Source organism: Drosophila grimshawi, unplaced genomic scaffold (genome assembly GCF_018153295.1).
Source record: "Drosophila grimshawi isolate 15287-2541.00 unplaced genomic scaffold, ASM1815329v1 contig_1377, whole genome shotgun sequence".
In the NCBI taxonomy this organism is placed as follows: Eukaryota; Metazoa; Arthropoda; class Insecta; order Diptera; family Drosophilidae; genus Drosophila; species Drosophila grimshawi.
Genome location: NW_025062900.1, coordinates 12,568,213 through 12,585,563, shown reverse-complemented (window position 1 = coordinate 12,585,563; position 17,351 = coordinate 12,568,213). Strand labels below are relative to the sequence as shown.

The 17,351-nt window shown below is 39.5% G+C and overlaps 1 protein-coding gene across 1 annotated transcript in view; it reads right to left on the bottom strand.

The window, feature by feature from the left end:
• Positions 1 to 17,351, bottom strand: part of LOC6562855 (dual specificity tyrosine-phosphorylation-regulated kinase 2) — a 60,681-nt gene continuing 43,330 nt past the window's right edge. Inside the window, exons 5-11 of the mRNA XM_001988352.2 lie at positions 14,101 to 14,371; positions 13,105 to 13,468; positions 12,282 to 12,454; positions 11,938 to 12,215; positions 3,792 to 3,930; positions 3,551 to 3,722; positions 1 to 1,297 (exon numbers count right to left, since the gene is read on the bottom strand). Coding sequence (XP_001988388.1) covers positions 258 to 1,297; positions 3,551 to 3,722; positions 3,792 to 3,930; positions 11,938 to 12,215; positions 12,282 to 12,454; positions 13,105 to 13,468; positions 14,101 to 14,124 — 2,190 coding nt within the window. The 5' untranslated portion in view covers positions 14,125 to 14,371 and the 3' untranslated portion in view covers positions 1 to 257. The remainder of the gene's footprint in view (positions 1,298 to 3,550; positions 3,723 to 3,791; positions 3,931 to 11,937; positions 12,216 to 12,281; positions 12,455 to 13,104; positions 13,469 to 14,100; positions 14,372 to 17,351) is intronic.

Here is a 17,351-nt window from a genome sequence, read left to right as displayed (position 1 = left end):
TTCTAATGCACAATACACAATACACAAAACACAATACACGATGCACATACATACGCTATAAACCTACACATACATAGCTTATATAACAGTTACGTTAGTTAGAACTAGGTTGGAGCTGCGGGTGGCAACGGAGTTGGCAACGCCTCCTCCTCCCGCAGGGCAGCGCATTGCTGTGGACGCCACTTCTAGCTCCAGAAGTCCATCATATTCACCAGCTTGCACTTCTTGAGCTCTAGCTTTGTGGGCCTCGCCCTAAGTCAAGCACGCCCAAAGATGGCTCGATCGGAAACATCACCGGTGGACTGTGAATGCGACATGGCCACATTAGCGCCAACGCCGCCCTGCTGGCTCACCCCACCCAAACCACTCTGCTGCCCAACAGCGATGCCATGGTGATGATGATGATGCGTTGCTGTCGCTATGGTTGCCGTGGAGGCATTGTGATGCGTGACATTGTGATGATTGTGCGCCAGCGTGCTGCTGCCATATTTGCTGCTGTTGCTGACGTTGCCACCGACACCAACAACGCTTGGGTTGCCATTCAGATGCTTGCGGGTCGCCGCCGAGGAGACGTGATGTGTGCTGCCGCTGCCAATGCCACCGTAGATGCGATGCAGCGAATACTGCTGCACCGATTCCAGATCCGAGACGCTCGACGTGATCTTCGAGCGGACCGCCACCTTCTGCATGCTGTTGTATTTGTCGCTGGCGCTCAGCTTGATGTCGGGCAGGTGTCCATTGGACTGGGCATGGGAGTGAGGCTGACGCGAACTGGAGCTGGACTTGGTCGTTATGGCTGCATTGCTCACAGCTGTGGTGCTCGTGATTGAGGCCACCACTGGCCCGCTGCCGGGCGAGATCTCTGCAAAGTTGTAGCAGGAGGATTTCTGGGAGACACTGTTCAGTCCGGAGCTCGAGGAGCTCGTGGACATGCGGCAACTGCGATGGCGACTCGACGCGGATGGCTGCAGGAACTCATGATGCGCCGCCTCATCCGGCGTCATACGCTCCGCAGGATCCCATTCCAAGCAACGCTGCAGAAAGTCAATAAAATACCGATCCTGACAGTGCAGTATCTGTGACAGAGACTTGCTGCCCGGCGCACGTTTCCTGCCCTTCGTATTCGTAATGCAACGTGGCGCATCTCTCGAATCGAAGAACAGGCGACGACGACGAGCCACCGAGATGAGCACCTTGGGTGGCAGACCCAGCACCTCCATAATGCAGGCCAGCTGCTCCACCTCGTTCTCGCCGGGAAACAGTGGGAAGCCCGTATATAGCTCAGCCAAAATGCAGCCTGCAACAGAGTAAAGATAAATTTAAGAGTTGTTGAGAGTATTGATTACGAAATGAATAAAAAGGGTTTTATGAAGAACACAGAAGCTAGCATTTTTGACTTTAATCTAAATCACTTTTAACAACACGGATGCCATCATTAACTATATTGTTTTTGTTGTAGGTGTAGGGTATTTAGTAGTCGAGCTAGTACTCTTGTGTATGTATCTATGTTGTGTAAATAACATTTTGCTGCAGTCATTTTGGTTGTCAGAGCAGCGCGTTGACCTTGACTCTTGGCTCACCCAGCTGCTGGGCCTGGCACGTGGCTGAACTTGACCACAGTTCAGTTGAGGTCAGTTCAATTGTGTTTAGTCTCCCTGGGACATTATTTATGTGCTGCTGTAAATTGTTTGAAATTTTAGCGCAATATTGATTCAATTAAAAGGACCACAGAAATTGCTTTGCTCAACTTGAACGGAAATTTGCTTTACTCTATGACTCATAGATGGGGATCAATCAGTTGTTAGTGGATTTTATAGAAAACCTTTTCCTATAATTACAAATACGTTTTATGTGCGCCTCTTAGTTTAACTTCTGTGTACTCACTATTAGCCTGTGCAGTCGTTTAAAGCTTTCAGGCTGTGCCACAAGTTCCATTACTTTCATCACTTGTGCCCATTTCCATAATTGAAAGTAGACTTTACCTCACTTTACGTTCTCTTTCAAGCCTTATGGCGTGCCCCGGTAGCTGTTTGTTAAAAAGTGTACCACATTATTCAACACGTAACCCATTTGCAAATGTGTGTTGCTGTGAGCACAGTTACTCAAATAACTAACCGCCCACATGAGCATGAGCTGGCAAGCAAGTATGGAAGTCAAGACACTGTCTAAAAATAAACATGCCTTGCTTTTATTGCTTTTATTAGAACCCACACAACAGTAACAACAAGAATATCTCACGTACTGTGTACATTTAATGAGTCTTTTGTGAGGAACTGAGCTGAGCTCACAATATTTTTCCTCCTGACCGGACGTGGTCGTAGTCGGAAATGGCCGCTAAAAGGATGTGCGGCGGGGAGACTGGGAGAGGGGGAGATGGGGTTGTGAGTACAGGAAGCAACGTTTCTAAGCGTTAAGGGTCAGGCAATATTATTGTATACATAAACTTCGAGTGGACCTCACTTGTTGAGTGCCACACCTCCTCCTTCACGGCCTTCACCTTCTCCTCCTCCTGCTCCTCGTATGCCCCCCGCTATCTCATTGTTCCAATTGTACGTGGCCTTAGGCTTCGAGCTGCCTGGTAGTCTGATAGCCTTATAGCCTCGTCGCCTGTTGCTGCTAATTGGCATAGTGCGTGTTCTTACACTTGGCTAGGCCACCAAACCCCTACCCCCCACCACCACGATTACCAGGAGTCGTTAGGGGTGCTAGTTTTCCACAATTCGTGTGCAGCGATTGAACATTGCCATTTGGCAGCTAAATACGTGAAGAATAATGAGCTTAGTGCAACTACTGCTCAACTGATATGGAAGTAATGAATACAGCAGTTTGAAGAGTATGGAAAATGGAGGAAAGCCGAGAATAATGGCTGGCATTAATTACAGTCTGTTGCTGAGATTATAATTGAAAGTGCCACAAGAAATGAGGGGAAAAACTGTAGCGTTTTCATTTCATAGACATATTGTTTTTTGACTGAACTTTGAGAATAGGAGAGGAGCTTCAAATGTGAAAAATTATTTATTCAATAAGCGTGCAGACTGTGGATCATGTCTAGTTAATAATTCAACGAATTCACTGAATTCCAATGCCTGTCAAACTGTCATTTGTATCCCTGACATATTTAACGACAACTGTCAATGGTTAAAGAAAAATTAAGGCTAACCATTCAAACCGCATGAGAACCATTGAATAGTCGCTTTACACATGCCAAATGTCAGCCGCATGACCCACAAAAAGGGAAACTGCCCGAGCCATCTATTGAAAGCAAGCACATGTTGTGTGTGGTTGGATATAAAAGTGTGTATAAAATATTAAAACGTTGCAAAGCGGTAAAGGGGCTACACCTACACGACACAAGCGCAGTTATTTATAGATGCAACGTGTGTGGCAATAAATTTGCCTGCCAAATGCAGGATGAAAACCATTTAAATGTTCTTTTTCATTTTCATTTTCATTTCCATTGCAACGAGGCCAAATGCGAGACATACATTTCCACACATCTATGGTGCAAAATGACTTTTAATTAAAATCAAGTTTCACTCCATGGACTCACCCAAGCTCCACATGTCAATGGCGGTGCCATATTGCAGTCCAAGTATCACCTCCGGGGAGCGATAGAATCTCGATTGGATGTATGTATAGATTTTCCGGTCCACATAGCACGAGCTGCCAAAATCGATGACTTTAATCGAGCTGCTGCCGCGTTGTTTCAGCAAAATGTTTTCCTATTTATAACAACAAAAAAACACTAATTTATTATACATCTAATTATGGTAAATGTGTAAGTTACTTACCGGCTTGAGATCACAGTGTATGATATTCTCTTTGTAGAGCAAACGCAGGCATTTCACAATCGAATTGCAGAAGCGTCGTATTAAACTCATGCTGAAACCATTATAGTTATTCTTCTTGATCAGCTCGTAGAGATTCAAACTGCAATGACATCGAATGACAGATAGAAACTGTTTAGTTAGAGTCACTACAATATGCGAGAATATGACTCAGAGCAACCCCATCAATTTGTTATTGTATTACTCCAAATTGGGTTCGAGTCAAAAAAATAAATAATAAAAAAACAGAAAAACAGAAAAAGACACTCCGAAAATATGTCGGCCGCTTAAAGCCCAAAGCGGCGCAACAACAACGACTACATAACATGCATTGAATTAATTTTCATTGCATGTCGCACAGAAATTTGGATATATGACGATAACAGGCAACAACTACAAAAACAGTACCGTCAACAAATTTGGCTGTGTTATGAGCGATGTCAAACCAGGTAACAGTAAAATTTGCGCAAAATGTCAGAGAATAAAATTTCTTAGAAATTGTACATTTAAAATATCTAGTTTCGGTTTCCGATTTCCAATATATTCCCAAGACTATCATATTTCTCAAAAATCATTTAAAAACCATCTACTTCAACTTGGAATGCGAATTAATTTTCCTGCAAATTGAAATTGTGAATATATTTAATTAGTTTATGTATTTTATGTGGTAATTATCAAATATGATTCGCTTTTCATTCATTTCAGTATTGATGATTTTGATTTATTTATTGCACTATCATTTCAAAAATGTTTCCACTGTACCTTTGAGCCGTTTGACTTGCGAGTGGCTTTGTGTCAACCCTTTTGCTATTTTTGTTTACAATTTGTACATTTCCATTCATCAGTTTTTCGATTTTTATTATACGTTTCGCATTCGCAGTTTCTGCAACTCCTGGCGATTAATTAACTGATAACGAGGTAGTTTTTCGATTCTTTTGTTTTGGCTTTTCGCAATGTCAGTGCAACCACTGCGTATATATAAATTGTGGTTGTTTTGTGGTTGTGGTTGGGTCAACACAATTTCCACACAGAGTGCTCAAGTTTTGTCAATTTTTGTGATTGCTGTCAGTTATTTATTCTTTTTTTTTTTTACGTTGTGAGTGATGAGTGTTTGACAGTGCACACAGTCCACACATCATAATTTCAGCACTTCATCCCTGCCTTTACTCGTGTTCATCACACAACAATATTGGCATACATTTCAGCTTATGTGCTCATATCATTTGATATGCTGTCGGCCAGCTGGGTACTTTTATTGAACTCACTCACTGACCGCATACATAGTTTTTGCTGCCATTTCCATTTCCGTTTCCGTTTGCCCCTGTCTCTGGCATAAGCTCTCTATATGAGTATTTGCCTGAATGTCATCTTCTGAGAATGCTATCAATAACTTCATCAGCAGCTCGAAAGCTTAGCTGATTTGACATGCTCTTATGAGATGCTTTGACCTAGATATATTCGAGCCAGAAAATGCTTCAAGTATTATCTGGCACCAGTAACGGCAACTGAGGACATCATCAGATACGGACATGCATACGTAAGGGTGCATTGGGATTTAATAGTTGTTTGTTCTGATGGGAATTCTGATCAAATTACAGCAAAGTTAGATTAACGAAGGCAACACTAAATCAAGAATGCACTCATAACAGAAAATATTAAATATAGAGTAATTATAAAAAACATTTATCAAATTTAAAGCTTAAGTTTGCAATATTGTTTACAACTCACGTTTACTATTCACATATTGTGTATTCTGCTGCAAACTTGCTTACTCTGATTATATAATAAATTGTTTTCCTGTTCGTTTTTTTTACTAACTCTTGGCTCAGAACCATATTTCCAACTCAACCACTCAAGTCAAAATTGCTTTTACTTGCAACAAGTCCATTTAATTTATAAAATTGTGGCTAGGATTTTAGCTCCGTTTCCAAATTAAGGCTGCTTTCGTCTCATATCAATTATGATGAGTGCTGCAAACATTTGGACAAGTTCATTTCATGTCTAACATCTTGTTTAGCGCTTAATCCAATTAGGAGACTTTTCTTGTGCTGTCAGGCGAGAAAGCCACAAGACCGTCAAACCTTCTCTTGTCGCTTTTTGCCCATTCTCTCAAAGTGCTGTTAAAGATGCCTAAAAGCATTTTAAGCTAATTGGGTTAAGCGGAGGTCTTGTCTCTTAACCAAAAATAAGCAAAGACTAACGCAATGTTAGAGACCTGAGCGAGGTCATAACGATTTTTAGTTTTTAGCCACATTTAAAGTGTCTGTCGCTTAAAGCCATTGTCTGCTGTTTGTTGTTATTGATTGACAGAGAGGCAGGCAACTGCATCATCGGCGCATAACAAACCAATAAGAAAATCATCAAAATGTCATAATTTCAATCGAGCGAACCAACAAAAACTAGAAGGGGCCCTGTGTCAAAAAGGCATATTATAACTGCATTATGACATGCCACATGCCCCCGATGACACTGCCAATGTCAAGAGAGAGAGAGAGAGAGAGAGAGAGAGAGAAAGAGAGACCCAACAAGAGAGTGAGAGGAAAAGTCTAACGTTGTTCGTGAACTTGAAAAACTATTGTTTGTTAGCAATTTTACTTTTGCGCTTTTCCTTTTGGCTTTTGCATCGTGCCAAAAATTCCTTTTGGTAATTTGATTGATTTGCCTACCAGCTTGCAACATGCAACTGTAACGAGCCACTAATGCAGGCATTTAGCGCACCAAAAATACACATCTACCCGAAAATCCAAAGAAATATTTAGGCATTGTCTAAGCAGAGCGCTGTTCGCAATAGTCACGGGTAACGCCCCCTATAAACAACTAGACAACATCAGCTTTGATCCAAAGTCAAAGATTTTGTGTTTTCTGTTTCAACATTAAATTTGTTTCGTTGCATACATTTTGGGGCCTGTCGGTTGGCCGCAAAATGAATTCGTTCCTCAACGCAAAATGGTGTCAACAAAGTTTTCTGCATTGCAATGAAATTGGTTTTCGGTTGCACAGAAAGTGAAAATGAAAAGTTTGCCGTAAAATACGTGAAAATTGATTGACAAGCGGCAGCAGCTGCTCTGACAAACTGGCGACAGTTTTCGAAAGCATTGTAGTGATTTAAATAATGCTGAGAATTCTTTAATTTACAGGTGGTACAAATGTACAAATGTTGCAACTACAATGTGTGCCTCTAGCCATAAGTAAAATTTACTGAGATAACTTCTCTTAACTCGCAGTGTTGGCAAAGATGGCTGCTTACATTTTGACAGCGAAATTGTTATCTCGAAAGGGAATATGTATTTTAAAGATTCTTCAGGATAGGGAGACAATCGAATACAAAAGTATCCTTGCGAATATTGACAGTACTCTTGCCTAGAATTGGTAATAGAATATTGTGCGTTTATCAACATTTGCTTCGCTCTTAAATTGCAAAATTAAAAGTAAAAAGATTATCTGCATTATCAAAACTTCTACAGTCCCATGGTGAATATGTCTAGGACCATAAGGCCATGGTCGCAAACTACCACAAGGACCATGATTTATCTGCCGACTGTCGACAAATGTGAAATCGAAAGTGACATCGGCTCAAGGTTGCGTCCATGTGCACATTTATATTCCACTCGCATTTTAATTAGTGAGCGGCATTTCGTTGCCTTTTTGTGTGGCATTTTTGTCGCTTAGCACAGCCCGACACAGAACGTTAAATGAAAAGCAAAATACTAGATATTAAATATTAAATATTTAAAGCTGTAACATTCATATAAAATACATGAAAAATGACTTTTTGGCCTTGGCCATTGCGTTTATATCACATTCTACTTATATATCTTTAGCTTGCAAATAGCAAATTTAATGCCTGGCAAATGTAAATTAGCAGTAATTACTGTGCCACGGCACGGCATAATAATAATTATAACAAGCTGCATCAACAACAACAACAACAACAAGAAGAAGAACGGCAACTACAAACAACAACTGGCAGCATGGGTTGTTTGCTGTCTATTCGCATTGCTGTCATTCCTCGCCCACGTTCTGTGTCGCCTTCGTCCTGGTAACTCAATCCCCAGGTTGCTCGCTCAGCTCACTTTGCAATCTACACGCTAAGTGCAAAAATTAATTTAGAAGAAAAACAATTTGCACAACCCGGTTCATTTGCATATATAGAACATGTGGGCGGCACCCCATCACGTTCTGTGTGCCATTTTTTAAATTAAAAATCTCAGACTGTCCGTCGACTGCTGTTCAGCAGCATGGCAAAATGGACAACCGCATTCATGCTGACATCCTGGCAGACATTTATCGAATATATATAAGCTGAGTAATGAAAATATACATTGTGAGCTAGTTTAGCTTAAGGTTGCCTTAATCACCTGACTATTTAGTCGATGGAGTGTAGAGTGCTTCACTTACAAAGATGAATCCATTAACTTTCACTTTCAATTCATGCCATTCCATTACAGATGTGCAAAATGTGTGAAATGTTGTCCACATCTTGAACAGATAAAGCCTTGATTATCTCATCATGAGCTTAGCGAATTGAAATAAATTCAAGACAAAGGCACAAAAATCTTGACACATTGCCCAAAATGAGCCACAACAACAGCGAACAGAGAGAAAATCAACAACAACACAGGGAAAGTGGGCGATATTGTTGTGCGAACTCTCTAGCGGCTTTCTGGTGAAATTTATGACCATGACACCCACAAAATGGCCAAACATGCACACGAAACCGAAACTTGGCCATGACAACATCAATTTGGCAACGTCATCTGCACAATATGCTGCATAGTTATGGCACTCAGTGTGACCATATCTTATGAGAAGGCAGCAGCAGCGAACGCTCTCTGTTGACTGTCTTTGGCAGTTTGGCAGCTCATTTTATCGCTGTCGGTGTAAATTACATGGCCCCGTATCTTTCCAGTAAGTTGCGGCAAATGGACTTTAGTGGCAGGGGACAGCAACGTCATGTTGCAGGTGGAAAATTATATATGTGTGCCTGTGTATTTGGTAAGCGCTGTCAGCGTCCCTTAGTCAAATAAAGCTCTATAAATGTGTGTCAGTGGGCGTCATCCAACCCTGACGTGATGAGCTCCAAGTGTTACATTAGATACAAGGATTATGTTTCACATATTTGCACTTATTCACATTGTAAAAATTTGCACAGTTTCCGTTGGTTTTTCCGCTTGTTAATTAGCTAATCAGCTTGTGGTTCCCTTTAGATGCGATGTGCCAGCTTTCTGTCCTAGCCCACATTCACGAAATGGCAATTAGAATTAGGTTAAGAGCTAACTGCACATGGCACAAAAAACATGTGGAATAAAATAGAAAATGCAGTGGAGGAGCAAAAATTGTGCTTAAAAGCTTTGTTTGTTATAATTAAAATGGTTGCATGGAGATTCATGATTGTCTAATTAGCACAAATTTGGGTGACAGTATGAAAAATATTTCATTTGACAATTCATTAAATAATTGCATCTTGATTATAACACATTCAATTAATTGCGAACTCTTTAAAATATGTTTTATATAAAATAGAATTATAGAAAAGATATAATAGATTATACAGACATGGTTATAAACGATTATAAAGTCATTAATTAACTGCTTTTCTATTTATTATCGAGTCTTTACTAACCGCTAATCCAGTCAGCAAACTAACTCAATTAGCAAGTTGCTACAAGAAAATGCTGAATTCAATTGCGTGCACGTAAATTTAATTACATAAAACTTAGCCACACAATTTGTTTACTCGTTCAAAACAAACTTTAAACTTGCCGCCAGCATTGTCAATGCAGCTGAGCAGCCCGCCCATCTACCCCGCCCATCCAGTCTCTTCCCCTCACTCTTTCCCCAAATCCATGGTCATTGCGAAAACTTTACCCAGTGGAACAAGTTCTTGTACAGGACGCAAAGTGAACACTTGAGAAACGATTTTGCGGCTAATTATACCCAAAAGGCAAAGAAATAATTAAAGTTTTGCATGGCAAACAAATTAATTTCTGTCGCTTAATCGATTAAATTAAAGCAAATATAGAAGAAAATCTCACGCACACCCACTCACTCGATGGCGTGCCTCTAATCCATTTAAAAGTTAAAATTATAAATCCGCAAAACTCGACTCAAAAATGTCGACTGGGCCGAGTTGAAAGCCGGCAACTTGTAGGCCTACAATTAAGACAAATTAGACGGAAATGTCAGGTAGTTGTGAGGGGCCCACGGCGGATACGGAAACGGATACAAGTTGAATGCCTAAAACCATGACCTTCAGCAAATTCTCCAAGTTTTGCATACAAGTTTTTTACCTAAACCATTCCTTACTCCATATAATACTTGCAGGCAATATATTTGCATCGCGTGTTAGTTGCCATATTTGCGTTGCCAGCTGTCTTAACTTTGACATAACCAGTCGGAGAAGGAGCAGTGTGCGGAGGCGGGGGGCGGGGGCATGCCGCACGCTCTCCTCGCCAATAAAATCAACGCCTTATGCAGGCGGCCGCCTGTCTATCAATTAGAGTGTGGCCCTATCGCATCGCAGTGCAAACAACAACAGGTAAATATAGACACACACTCAAACACACACACTCAAACACACAGACACACACACAAAGCCACACAAACGTGCATGCGCTTGCAGCACGCAGCAAAATGCGCTTTTCAACAGAGCACTCCACAGCCGCAGCCACCTCCACGTTCAGCCCCACTTCGCTGCGTGCCCCCGCATGTAGGCTACATAATATTTAAATTGAAATTGATAGCCAGGCGGCAGCAACTGCGGTTTGTTGTTCGCTGCATATGTGTGTTTGTGTGTTTGTGTGTGTGTGTGTGTGTGTGTGTGTGTGTGTGTGTCTTTATGTGTATGCGTGTGTGTGTGTGTGTGTGTGTGTGAGTGAGTACTGACATGCGAACAATTTAAATAGAAATTTATTTGTTTACTAGCGTCTGCTGGAAATTGCATTTAAATGGTATGCCAATTGATAAAGCTGCGATTTTATCGAACAACTTGAACATATGTGAAACTAAAAACAACAAAAGTTGATGTTATAGAATTTTGTAATATTTAAAATCCGGTTCAAATTACCATTATTCACATTTATAAAAGTTATCTCTCTAATAGCACATTAAATTTTAAAATATAATTGGGATTAAAATTATTAGTATTCATTTGTTTTTAAATATTTGAGAACAAGTTTGAGGTTATATCGGGCTAAAATTGGTGATTAAATTGATTAAATGTCGAGTATTAAACCTACAAAGCTAGAATGAGATTAGTAACTGATTCTGGCGAGAGGATAACAAGAATCTACATTGCTGTATTTCAATTATCTGCTTCAAAATGTGTTTATTTTTGTCAGATACAGCATAGAAAAGAATTGATTTGTTGCTGGTAGAAATACTGCTATAAATTATAAGCATAAAACTAAGTGCTATAAGCCAGCCACTTAGCAATGCACTATAAATTTTACGACGTATAAAACGATAAGTTAACGATAGAAAATACACACAGCAAAGATAATTCATTCAGTTACCCCTATAAAAATAAACTACAGCTGTAAAGCAATTAAAAATTACGAAAACCACTTGACGCTTACGGGCTTCTCTAATAAAGCACTACGAGATTTATGAGCAAATATAAACAAAATCAAAGAACAATAACGAGCTCTATAAAACAAAATATTGCATATGAGACACGCATTATATATTATACATATTAATCATTGGGTACATTTCTGAGAGGGCGCAGAGTTGGTTTTTCTGTTTTTTCTTTTTGGTTTTTTGAGCTGGAGAGGATCAAGGTAATGCGTGCTAGGCACTTGTCGGAGCCAGAAAGCGACTCGCATGAAAGTTAATAAAGATTGTCCCCTAATGGTTGAAGCGCACGCAAAGGGAATACAAAAGTTGCGAATAAATTTAATTGGCAGAAACATTCATAGAAATACGCAAGGAAAACGCGTTTCTAATTGAGGAGTTGACTATTAATATATATTATATATATTTATATATATGATGTATATACAGTAAATGTCGTGCCTGCCACTCGTCGCGGCAATGACGTCACAGATTATGCTGTGACGTTAATACAAGTCGATGTAAGCCAGTAGAAAAAGAAGCATATGAAACTCACCTCATTAGCTCGAAGGTAATGCACAAATGTCTACGGAAATATGTATAGTCCAGCATGTGTATTACGTTATGAGATCCATCGGCATCCTTTTCGCGCAACTCATCGAGTATGTTAAGCTCAACGACTGCCTGGTTGAGGAAACGCTTCTTGTTCCTTATGATTTTGATGGCAACGTGTGTGTTTGTCTTGTGATCAAGTGCTCTGATCACCTGGCCAAAGCTCCCCTTGCCAATCACCTCCAAGATCTCGTAGCGAAAGGCTATATGATCGTGTTCAATCTAGCAAAAGCAATACAAAGCGTTAAAGTATATATAAAGCATATTATATATATTATATAAGCTTACGATCTTGTAATTGCCATTATCATCGTCATAGCCCAAATTTGTGGTATTGGCTGTCGGGGCGGGTCTATTGTAGTTCTTGCTGGCGTGCTGGCCAAAATACCAGACCTCCTTGTACACCTTCAGCTCCTCACACTCCAGGTCAGTCAAATAATTGCGATATTTTTTGACCAGCTCTATAAGAGATGACAGCAGAACAATGATAAAACTATATTAATAGTATGTTTACACAATAAATTTAATTAAATTAAAATAGCATTGTCTACGTTTGTTTGTTATTCCACTCATAACTGTCTTGAAAACAACTCTTATTGTTTTTTAATTATGTATTCGAATAGTAGAATATAACTTTATGAAAGTTCTACTAACATCAGATCAATATCTGATCTTAATTTAGAAATATATGAAGGTATAAATACATATTTTTTAATCCCCAGCTATTTGTGTATTTTGACACTATGTAAAAGCACTCAGGAAAGTTGCCAAACTGAGATCCACTTCTCATTTTTGACGTTTGGCATAGACCATTTCGCGGTTTTGAGTGCTAGAGCAAAAGTAATTGAAAACTGAGCCTGCGCATGACCCTGACCTCGTTGCCATTTGTATATAAAATTAATTAATGCCCAGCCACCATCAGCGCTCCATCTGCCACGTAACGCTACGCTAAACCAAAGCAGTCAGCACAGAGGTCAGGGAGCGTGAGCTTTACTAATTCGCATTGGACGTCAGCGATGCGTATTAACCCAACGCGCTAAACACTGCAAATGTTGACAAGAGCCTGCACTGTGCTCCAATCCCTTCCCAACTTCCTACATTTTTTACGCACCTAAAGGTGTCATGGGCGTGTTGCATTTGAGCTCGGCACTGCCAGTGCTGCTTGCCGAGTTGCCCGAGCTGCCGCTGCCACTGCTGCTGTTTGATTTGGTCGAGGAGCCACGCTCGTTGCCACTGCTGCTGTTTGTGGTCGAGCAGGAGACCGGCGAGCCAAGGTTGTTGTTGTTGTTGTTGTTCATGTTACTGCCATTGCCATTCTGTGTTGTTGTCATCTCGTTAACATGATTGCTGCTGTTGTTGTTGTTGCTGTTAATGTGCCCATCGAGACGACGTCCGACATTGCACAACTGTGGCAAGTCCAGGCGCGAGCTGGACAGACGCACATCGCGCCGCAGCTTCTCGTTGTCCAATTGTATCTGTTGAAATTGCAGGAAAAATGTGTATTTACTTGAAAAATATTATAAATTAATAAAGTACATTTAAAAGCATTGCATCTTGCTATAAACCAAGAAAATATTTTTCGTATTTTTGCTGCATACTTTGTGGCATGCTTCTAAAAAGCAATTCTCTCTCAATTCGACTGCATAGTTTTATGGACTTTATGAATACAAGATATACTCCATTTGAAAGATGGGTAAATAAAAATCGTAACTATTTATGGGTATTTTAAATGTAAAAGTCGTAAAAATATTTCACCATATATTTTATCTGTCAACCTTGCTCCACATCTGAATTTTTCAACACCTAAGCCTTTATTGTCAAAAAATCTCCGGTGTCTTTAAATTATGTATATATAAAAGTTATCTTCTTTGCACATCAAGATATCGGCTTACCAAATGTTAAATGTAATTAATTATGGGCCATTTAATTTTTTAACTTTTTCAAATATGATTTTATGGCTTCTTACACGATATTCGTGTCTATTTTGTGCTTTTGCTGTTTCGCTTATCACATCAATCTTAAATCGTGAAAAAGTCCTTTCTCTCTCCCTACTCCTAGCAGCCCCACCCCCCCCCTTCCCGGTTCGGTTAAATTCTGAACAACTTACAGGCATTTCACATCGATCCAACATCGTGCTGAGCTATGTTTGTGTGCTGGTTGTGTGTGTGTGTGTGTGTGCGAGTGGGTGTCGAATTTCCAATGTTATCCAAAATGGCACAGTGAGCACTGTCGCCACAGAGTGCTGGTGCTTAGTGGTTGGTTGTTCTTGTGGAACCGGCCAAAGAGAATTATTATTGATAACCAGCTGCTGGGCAATATGTCTTCGGGCCGCACAACATTTGTGTGGTTATTGTTGTTTCTGTTGTTGTTCGGCGCAACTGCAAAAGAAAATAAAACAAAAATGTAAGTAAGATATGATAAAATACGGCATAAACACATTAATAATATGCTAAACTGTACGAACGGACGGACGGACGGACAGACGGACGGATGTCTTTAAGCCCTTGACTTTAACCCTTGATGTGCAGCGGCAGCGGCAGCGGGAGCGGCATATTGACGGTAACCAACCACAGGGAATACAAACAGCAAATATAACTGAATAATCGATGTGCATTCAAAGTACATACCATAAATAAAACGATAGCGTACTCCCCTAAAGAACAAAAAATAAAAAAAAAATCAACGACTTGTCAAGACATAACCATAACTAACTCAAAATCAAAAAGACCCCAAAAAAAGAAAGAGAGAAGTCGGCATTTAGCAGTTTTCATTGTCAAGGCGTCGCTTGTCGGCAAATCATCAAAACGCCCAAGACTTTATTAATATTTTTGTTATGCGAAGGGTTCGTAGCTAAGAACTTGCACTTATAGGCCGGCATACTTCCTTAACTGCCCTGCAACTTGGTAACCGGTAAAGTCATGACCAATTATTGCCCTTTTGTGTGCATGCCTCAGCTTGTTGCCCATTTGGTGTGTGCACTTTGTTGCGAGGGGCAGAGGCAGTGGCAAGTGTACGACCAACAACCAGGCTGTCAGTCAAATTTACGTTTCAGCAGTATTCATAATAAGCATAACCCTTTTTCTTAGGGAGCTGCAAACCCTAACAACCCCTTTTTTGTATTTGCTGTTGCAGCGCAAAAGTTTTGCTATGAATAGCAACATAATCAGTAAACAGTTGGGCAAATACACTGAGCGCAAACTAAATCACTCAGAAGGAAACATTAAGTGTCTTCCTACATATTGAAAAATCAATTTTATACTTCTTATTGATTTCAGCAAGCTAACACAAATTGTATTAATAATTAATGATATACATATATAATTTTGAATTTGTCTGTGTTTCAAGTAGTACATTAAATTATTAATTTTCATTTCTTTTGGACTGTTTAATTTCTGGCAGTGCAGCTAAATGTTTGCCACGTTTCAAGGTGCAACTGTGAGAGTTCGAATCATAACTTATCTACTTTCTATAGTTAACCTTTGACTTTAGCTCTTTTTTGAAGGTTTTCAACATGCCCTGCATTATTTATTGGCTTTTAAAAAGTTTTCTGTCATGAAATCATAATTTACAGCATTCGTTTTCGACGCTGACTTTTTGGATCAACTTGACAGTTGTTATGGCATCAGTGGGAGTTGGGCTTACTTTTTTTTTATTTTTTTTTTATTGGTGCCAGATTTTTTTTTTATTTATTTATATTTGGCAATATATATCGTTCGTTTTGTGTTTTGATGGCTGAAGTTTACAGCTGTCTATTAAATTTGATTTTTCATCGTCGTCGTTGTCGTCGTCGTCTGCTCTGAGCCTGTCATTAAATGCAGTTTTTGTGCTGGTTTATTTCAGTGGCTTTTCGCAATCTGTTGTATAGAAAGCGACGAGTTGGGCAACATAGAGAGCAAATGGCATATGCCAAGTCTGGTTGCAGTAGCTGGCTGGCTGGCTGGCTCGCTGGCCGCTTGAGTTTCACGTTGTGTGGCGTAATTTGATAAGCGAAAGTTTTTTGAACCCAGCCGCTCTCATATACAAGATACAAGATACAAGTTACAATTCAATCGCAAGGCTGTCATATTTTGACCAAAAATAGCTGTCAATGGTTTTAAGAAGGTGGGTCACATTCAAATGACAAAGATACAAGATACAATTGATCGAGCGTCACCTTATACTGTGACTTTGAGACAAAACTCTTTTCGCATTTGATTTCAATTGAAAATCAGCCTGTTTTTTTGGGGCTACAACACGTTTGACATTGCTCCGACGCCCACCAACTATTTATGAGTAAATGATTTTATTTGTTTGAGCATTTTGTATTAATTGTATGTGCATAAACGATATCTGCAATTTCTGTGAGTGGCATTGAAATTCAAATGTCAGTTTCAATGCTTTTTATTTATCTATTGCGCGCTCAAGTTTACGAAGATGTGTCAGCTATAGTTGCTGCGGCATTGTTTTTTATTGGCATTGAGGCTTTCGGTTTTTGATTCAGTTTTCGAAAAAAACAGACAACTGATATTGACTTATAGCAGACAGCAGTTTGTCAGATAATTCAATTTTTATCTGTTTATGTCCACTCAAGATGATTCCCATAAAATTCGATATTATAATTTATTCATTTATATAGCAATTAATTTACGCTGAGTGTGGCGCCGCTTTAGAAATCATTATTTAATTTCACCCATTGCATAACTCCTATCACACAATTGCTAACTAATTTACTTAGGGCTGCGTCCAACAGAGCCAAATCATTAAAACTAAATAAAAAGCCATTTATTTTAAATTTCGACGTCAAGTGTCGCAGACCCTAAGCTGAACACAGTCAGTAAATTGGTCGCTCAACGTAATTGAGTCGTTTCTCTTGAAACGAGAAAAAAACAATATACAGAAAAATATGAGATAAAACCACGAGGAGAAGGCAACTTTAATGGCAATAAAACTGTCAAGAAATTTATGTGCATAATTTGTCAATTTCCAAGCGAGTTGTATTTTGACAAGCGCAAGAAAATCATTTCAATCAACTCTCCAAAAACAAAATAACTACCAATAAAAATAATAATAATAATAATATTGTGCATCGTTTTTCAAGTGCATTTCGTTAAAGTCCAAACAGAAATTTACTTAATAAATGTCAATTGCCATTGTTATTGTTTTTTCTGTTTCTGTTTCTGTTTTCGTTTTGTTTTTTTCTTCTTCTTTTCAATGAGTAAGCGAAAAACAAAAACAACAAAAAAACATCGAAACGTGACATTTTGTTGTTGACTTTTGACACTTGCGATCATTTTTGGGCAGCCGGATGAAAGATTTATATACAATTTTACCGTTGACTCGGCGAATCTGAACCCGACTGAATCGCATTTATGTAAATAA